This window comes from Perissodus microlepis, chromosome 11 (genome assembly GCF_051167445.1).
Source record: "Perissodus microlepis isolate ML-2025 ecotype Zambia chromosome 11, ASM5116744v1, whole genome shotgun sequence".
NCBI lineage: Eukaryota > Metazoa > Chordata > Actinopteri > Cichliformes > Cichlidae > Perissodus > Perissodus microlepis.
The window spans coordinates 17,965,767-17,974,154 of NC_140471.1; the positions used below are offsets into that span (position 1 = coordinate 17,965,767).

An 8,388-nucleotide genomic window follows, 5' to 3' on the forward strand; every position below is an offset into this window, starting at 1 on the left:
GACTTTCTGCTGTGCGTGTGTGTGTGTGCACGTGAGAGGGTAACCACATTTCACTCTGAACATGTCAAACTGATGTGTAAATAAGGAGGCAAAACCAGCAGGAAACCACATGCTGTGATCAAGCACAAACCATTTACAAAACCTAACAAAGAAAAAAATAGATACGATGATGAAGTTAATTTTCTTCTCTATTTTGCAGAACATGCAGAAAAAAGTAAGATGAGTGTGATAAAGTGGTTGCAAAATGTGTGAAAAGTAAAGAGGCAACTTCATGTCACATGTTTCTGAAGGAAATTTTAAAAAAACACAAACATCCTTGTCACCGTATTTGTTGGCGTGACAGTAAGAAGAAAAGATGGTCTTACAATGGTCTTTGTTCTTCATGTACATTTGCATTAAAGGTATGGATAGTATAGACCTTTAAAGTATAGCTGAAAAATTTAATTCTCACATTTTCATACATCTTTGTGTAACACATAATGTCGGTATTACATGATCTTTTCTTTATTTTCACACACATTTACGTTGTCCTTCTTATGTTGGTAGTCTTATTTATTTGTTTTGTTTCATCATAATTTACTCTCAAATTTCTTACAGTTACTCCAACAGAAGCTTCATCTTGGACCGCTGCTGTGCCATCCTCAGTGAAAGGTCTCCTTGGCTCATGTGTGGTGATCCCCTGCTCTTATAACTACCCAGAACCACAAAAAAGCCCCCAGACCTTCACGGGGATTTGGTATAATAATGATAATCAAGTCATCTGTCATTCTGATGCATCTCAAACTCTAGCTCAGTTTTGGAGTCGGACAAAGCTGCTGGGAGACCTCAACAAGAAGAATTGTTCTCTGATGATTGATAAACTTACAAGAAGAGATGAAGGGACCTTTCATTTCAGGATTATAATGGAAGCTTATGCCGTATTTTCCTACTCAAAGAACAAAATCTCTGTTTCAGTGATCGGTAAGTTAACTGAATGAATGCTATACAGTTACACTCAAATTTTCCACTCATGTGGAAAGTGTTATGGTACTGGTTCGTTATTTCTATGTGTCCGGACTAAATAGTGTTATTTGAATATTCCTCGTTCCTAATTAGTGTCAGCTGTATTTCCACCTGCTACCCATCCTCTCGTTACCCTGTTGTGTATATTTATGTCCTCAGTTTCCCTTTTCCCACTGTTGTATGCATCTCTCTGTGTTTTAGAGTTCTGTGTTTTGCTTCTAGTTTCCACGTTCCTTAGTTTAGTGTTAGAATTTTTGAGTTTTTTTTCCGTACAGCAATAAAGCTGCTTCTTTAGTTTACTATTTGGTCTTTGAGTGCTGCGATTGGGTCCTGGCTTACCTGCCACACAGCATAAAGTCAAATCATAGTAAAGTGAAGTCCACATTATCATATTGTTAGATTTTTATAAGAATGGTGTTTTGCTTTGTTTTTTCTCTTATTCCCTTCTCCTCACCTTAATCTGTTTCCTATATTAGTTCTACGCATTATGGTATTTGGAAATTCAACAATTGGATTAGTCTTTGGATTTGCAAAAAAAATCAGTTAGTTTGGGTCTTAAAATCATCTTGATCTTTCTTGTTAACACAGATGAACCAAATCCCACTGATTTCTCTGTGCAAGAGGAGGTAAAGGAGGGTCAAACTGTGTCTGCATCCTGCTCGGTGTTTCACTCCTGCCCCACATATCCACCTTCTTTCCACTGGAGTCACTCTGGAGAGCAGCATTATCAAACACAGAAGCTTCAAAATGGCCAGTGGAATGCAACATCTACTTTGACCTTTCGCTCAAACCGCTCTGATCACAACAAACCTTTACAATGCAGTGTTACATACCACGGTGGAAAGCAGCGGGTAACATCCAAGACCCTTAAAGTAAAATGTAAGTGTGCACTGACAAATACATGTAGATGAAAGAAAATCTTATAAATATTGTAAAAATGATCACTTTTAAAAAATCTAGAATACAATGGTCTTTATAGTTATAAAGAGAAGACTTTAGAAATCGTGAAACCCATGAGTGAAATTGCAACAAACCAGGCTAAGAAAGCACAGACCAACATAATGAAAATTAAGGGTGTTCCGACACTAGGCATGGTTGCTTTGTTACATGTGTTTGCAGTTGTTAGAATTAGAAAGAAATTAGGGAAAAGAAACATAAATATTGAGAATTACATTCAAAACAAAAACTAAGCAGAAGAAGTTAAAACTTTTTACAGTTTAATTTGTTACTCATATATTTTCTTTTTTATTTATTTTATTTTATTTATTTATTTATTTTTTTACACAGAATGTGAAACTGTTTCTTTAAATATATATTTATTACAAGCTGGCATAGAACAAAGTGCCAATTGATTTGTGTATGTCAATGAGTTCATATGACTAACAGTAAAAAAAAAAAAAGCACAGAGTGCTCATTTTTAGGAGAAAAATGTACAGTGGGATGCAAAAGTTTGGGCAACCTTGTTAGTAGTCATTTTCCAGTATAAATCGTTGGTTGTTACAATAAAAAAAAAATGTCAGTTAAATATATCATATAGGAGACACACACAGTGGTACTTGAGAAGTGAAATGAAGTTTATTGGAGTTACAGAAAGTGTGCAATAATTGTTTAAACAAAATCAGGAAGGTGCATAAATTTGGGCACCACAAAAAAAAGAAATGAAATCAATATTTAGTAGATCCGCCTTTTGCAGAAATTACAGCCTCTAAACGCTTCCTGTAGGATCCAACGAGAGTCTGGATTGTGTTTGAAGGTATTTTGGACCATTCCTCTTTACAAAACGTCTCTAGTTCATTCAGGTTTGATGGCTTCCGAGCATAGACAGCTCTCTCTAACTCACACCACAGATTTTCAATAATATTCAGGTCTGGGGACTGAGATGGCCATTCCAGAACGTTGTACTTGTTCCTCTGCATGAATGCCTTAGTGGATTTTGAGCAGTGTTTCGGGTTGTCTTGTTGAAAGATCCAGCCCCGGCGCAGCTTCAGCTTTGTCACTGATTCCTGGACATTGGTCTCCAGAATCTGCTGATACTAAGTGGAATCCATGTGTCCCTCAACTTTGACAAGATTCCCAGTCCCTGCACTGGCCACACAGCCCCACAGCATGATGGAACCACCACCATATTTTACTGTAGGTAGCAGGTGTTTTTCTTGGAATGCTGTGTTCTTTTTCCTCCATGCATAACGCCCCTTGGTATGCCCAAATAACTACATTTTAGTTTCTTCAGTCCACAGCACCTTATTCCAGAATGAATAATGAAGTCCGAATGTGCTTTAGCATACCTCAAGCAGCTCTGTTTGTGCTGTGGGTGGAGAAAAGGCTTCCTCTGCATCACTCTCGCATACAGCATCTCCTTGTGTAAAGTGCGGCGAATGGTTGAACGATGCACAGTGACTCCATCTGCTGCAAGATGATGTTGTAGGTCTTTGGTGCTAGTCTGTGGGTTGACTCTGACTGTTCTCACCATTCGTCGTTTCTGTCTATCTGAGATTTTTCTTGGTCTGCCACTTCGAGCCTTAACTTGAACTGAGCCTGTGGTCTTCCATTTTCTCAATATGTTCCTAACTGTGGAAACAGACAGCTTAAATCTCTGAGACAGCTTTCTGTATCCTTCCCCTAAACCATGATGGTGAACAATCTTTGTCTTCAGATCATTTGAGAGTTGTTTTGAGACCCCCATGTTGCTACTCTTCAATGAAAATTAAAAGAGGAGGGAAACTTACAATTGACCCCCTTAAATACTCTTTCTCATTAATGGATTCACCTGTGTATGTAGGGTCAGGGGTCACTGAGCTTACCAAGCCAATTTGAGTTCCAATAATTAGTTCTAAAGGTTTTGGAATCAATAACATGACAACAGTGCCCACATTTATGCAACTGCCTGATTTTGTTTAAACAATTATTGCACAATTTCTGTAAATCCAATAAACTTCATTTCACTTCTGAAATATCACTGTGTGTGTCTCCTATATGATATATTTAACTGACATTTTTTTATTGTAACAACCAACGATTAATACAGGGAAATATTGACTATTAACAAGGTTGCCCAAACTTTTGCATCCCACTGTATGTGCAATCATGTTAAAGAACACTTACACAAAACTCCAAAGTAATTTGAAAATTAAGCAAAACCCAATAGCATGTACAACCACCTTTGGCTACATTGACTTGTAAAGTAAGTAGCCGTTTCTCACATCATTTTGACATCTTTCACATCTTTAGAAGGTTGCTTCATTTCATTGAGGTTTGTGGACACTTGTTTATGCACAGCTCTTTTAAATTGTCACCACACAATTTAAATCTGAGATCTAAATTTTGACGAGGCAACTGCAAAACCTTGATTCTTTTCTTTGTCAGTCATTCTTTGGTAGGTAATGTCCTTGGGATTATTAACCAGTTAAGACCAAGCTGAAAACAAGCTGTAGCCTCATGTTTGACTCTAGAATACTTTGATATACTGAGGAGTTCATGGTTGAGTGAATGACTGCAGTCATGCTGCCCAGATTTTTGGTGGGTTTTTTGATTTATTCATTTATTTTTTTTTAACACTGCATTTTTATTACTAGTTTGTTTTTTTTATCATTGTAGTTTGACTTTGGGGTGAATTTGTTGGGACATCAACTCCTGGAAAGACTGCAAACTTTCTTGAATGTTTCCTACAGTGAGAATAAGCTTTCACACTGCAGAATGAGAAACTTATTTGGAAATGGCCTTATGATCCATTTCAGAATGATGGGCAAAAACAACCACTTATCTAATTTAGCTGCTAATGTATTTCTTCCTTTGTGTTGCGGTTAACACACACCCAAAATGCTACAGACCTGCAAACTGCCAAAACCTCTGCTTGCTGACACAGTAAGTCATCTTTCAGTTGCCTGATAATTGCACTGAATGAGCTTGTGCCAAAAAGAACTGTAAATTCTATGCCTTTCTATATGCATCCTTTTTAAAATGTTTTTATGAATTATTTATAAATTCGTTTTTCTCTCTTATTTATTTTTTTGTTTTGTTTGTTTGTTTAATGAACAGCGACGTCAGTCTAGTGGTATAACAATGAATCACTGACTGAAAGTCGATTTAGTCTTAACAACTACTGGATTGACTGCTTTGATATTTTGTCAGTATATTCATCATCTCCAAAATATTGGTGACTTTCATCGACTTCCTGAACTTTTTCATTTGGTGCCACCATCATGTCAGAATGTTGAAATAAGCTCAACCTTGACCTGACAGTATGTAAAATAAGATAAAATGCTGCACAGTAACATAAAGGATTAAATGTTTCTATGCAGATGCTCCAGTGAATGTGAAGGTTGAGTACCAGTCAGTGAATGAGGGAGAGACTGCACACCTGAAGTGCTCCAGTGATGCTAACCCTGTCAGCAGCTATGAGTGGCACAGTGAAATTGGTACTCTGCTGAATAAGGGACAAACCTACACAATGTCAAATGTCTCCAGACATTCAATAGAGTCCGTGTACTGCACTGCTGTCAATGAGGAAGGACAAGACAGATCAAGCACCATGAAGCTCAATGTGTTATGTGAGTACAAAATGGAAGAAATATAACAACAAAATGGATTTTCATGTGAGTCAAAGATAAACTTTATTGACACCTATTAATCCTTAAATTCAGGTGTTTTCAGTCCCGTTGCCACTGGTGTATAAAATCAGTCACCCAGCCGTACAGTCTGCCTTTACAAGCATTTGTGAAAGAATGGGTCGTTCTCGAGAGATCGTTTAACTTGAGTGTGGTACTGTAATAGGATGTTACTGTTTTGAGAAGCCAGTTTTTGGAATATCTAGGAGGAAGAAATTTCAAAATTAACATTGTTGGGAGATTTTGAGTTTTGTGTTATGTTTATTTGTAGCTTCATTTAAAGGAAGAAGAGCTTATGAGTTGGACAATTGCAGGAAAAGGGAGTGAGACATTGTGTGCAGAAAAAATGTGCTGTGACAGCTAAACGCCTTTTTCCTGTTTCAACAGATAAGCTAACGGTCTCTCCTTTTAAGGAGTTGTTATTGAGTTCTGTACATGCCACACCTATTGCTGTGAAAGCTTGTTTGAGTATAAATAAAGGATGTACTGAGAGCCCCGTGCGATTCCTCTGTTCGGGGCATCGCCCATGTACATGTAAAATCTTTGAGTCTGTGTTTCTTGCCTCCTAAGAGTTTTCTCCTCACAAACATAAAGTTACAAAGCAGTGTCACAAAGTACTGAGGCGCATAGTGTTATTGAGTCATCTGACTCAATAACTCCAAAGTTCAAAATTTCTGCTTACATCATGGCAACATGGCATAAATTTAGATTGCTGAGCAGCTACTTTTATCCATATAATGTATATAATAAATGCACAGCTATCTTTTATCTCCTAATTATAGCTCTCTATTGTCCTTACAGATCCCCCTGATATTAGGACTTCCTCTAAGTGTTTTTCAGAGGATGATGTGGTAAAGTGTGAGTGCATCGTGGAGTCCAGGCCTCGCAGCATGGTCCATTTTGTTCTTGGTGACAGAGTCCTGCAAAGCACCAGCGTAGAGACAGTTGGCTCTGTTACTACTGGAACTCTGCAGACATACTTTGGGTCCTTTAAGTTTGTTCACTGCCTGGCAAACAACACACTGGGAAATGCTAACCTCACACTCTTGTTACCTGCTAATGGTAAGAAAAAAATTTCAATCTCAAGAATCTCAAGCATTAATTATTATCACTTTATATTTACATGGCAAAACAAAAAATATTCAATATGCCTTCTTTTTGAACAGACAACATGCAGAATATTTTCATAGCCTCTGGAGCAGGTGTGATTTTTCTGATTATTCTGATAGCCACTGGAGTAGGAGTTGTTAAAAAATGGTGAGTTTTAGAAAATATTTGTATTTCTGAAATGGTGGTTGGAAGAAAAATCTACACAATAACAGACATTTTTTTGAGGTTTTGACAGCCAGACCACCTAAACAAGGTATATTGCCTATGTCCTTTGTTATTCAGTTAATAGAAAAAGCAGCACATAACACAGGAGTTAAAAAAGTATTCAGAGTAAGAAGCAGAGCGCCATGTCTCTTGGAAAGTACAGAGCTGATTAACTATGAAGTCAGAGCTACAAATAAAACACAGACACAATCCTGTAGCTTGAAAGAAGAAGTCACACACATTCATTTCTTACTTCTGCTTTGGTGAGTTATAACAGTCAATACTTTTGTGAAATCTATCTCAGATCTTATTTGCATCTTTTCTGAGTATCGGCACAGAGAGAAGCTGCTGCTGTGAGGATCAACTTTTCACCGTTATGGTGTTGAATTCTTTGTTATTTTTCATTTATAGAAAGACTGTTAAATGAGCAGCATAGCAACATTAACAACTAGTATCAAAGACAACTATGGTATTTAAAAATGTTCCTTTAAAAACAGATTATCCTAAATCACAAACACACACACCTCTTCCTCTCTCTTCATGTTTAGTTGGGGGAAAAAGAAAAACAAAACAGGCTAATTGTGTTCTTCTTCTTTTTAATAAAAACAAAATCCACTGATTCTATTCATTGTGCTTTTACTTCAGTAGCATTACTCATGAGAAGTATGTTGACAAAAATAAAAAATAAAAATGTTCAAAATACAATCTCTTTTATATAAATGAAATATGCACATATTGACTCCTGAAACTGCTGCTTATTTTTGTCACCCAACATGTATAAAAAAACTTATCTCAGAGCTTGCATCTGAAATTCATTTATTTTTGTTTGCCCATCCAAATATAGCAGCCAAATGTGGCTCTACTTAAGAGGCTACCAAAACTGACAGCTGTCTTTCTCATGTTCTTATTTATTTTATTGTTTTCTGCCAGCAGGGGGAGATCAGGGGAGACGCCAACATCAGACTTGGGCACCATGAAAGCAGAGAGACCTGTGGAGCTCCCTCGTTATGCCCCAACAAAAAGGTTTTGATTCTTCATCTTAAGTTTAAACAAACAATCTCACTCGTGATTAAATATGATTTTAAAAGATGTGTAACTGGATTTAATGTTTTTGCATTCTTTCTGCAGGAAAGAGGACAGGAAGGATATGTCTTGTTCTGACATTTATGCCAATGATCATGTCTATGGCAATGTAGGGATAAGTAATGATTTCTTCAATAATTCATTCATAATGTGCATGCATAAACAAAGTGAGTGAATTAATCTTGTTTCTCTGTCCAGACTGACTGCGATGAGTCAATATACAACAATGTGTAGCGTGTGGAAAACCAGCTTCAGTCCATGTTGTCATGTGAGTCAAGAAAAAAGAAAAACCTTAAACAATTTGAAATATTAATTGTTTATTTCCGTCATCTGTCATTTTCTTTCTAAAACACAATAAGTAAATACTAATCTTTAAAATTGTGTT

The 8,388-nt window shown here is 36.8% G+C and overlaps 1 protein-coding gene across 1 annotated transcript; it reads left to right on the forward strand.

Moving 5' to 3' along the window:
• The first annotated feature begins 355 nt into the window (after window positions 1-355).
• Window positions 356-8,388, forward strand: LOC146377516 (sialic acid-binding Ig-like lectin 14). Its single transcript, XM_084944044.1, has 9 exons — window positions 356-401; window positions 598-960; window positions 1,591-1,881; window positions 5,301-5,549; window positions 6,408-6,668; window positions 6,773-6,863; window positions 7,851-7,943; window positions 8,049-8,112; window positions 8,202-8,388. Exons 1-9 carry the CDS (start codon window positions 356-358, stop codon window positions 8,235-8,237), a joined length of 1,494 nt encoding a protein of 497 aa, XP_084800170.1. The 3' UTR covers window positions 8,238-8,388.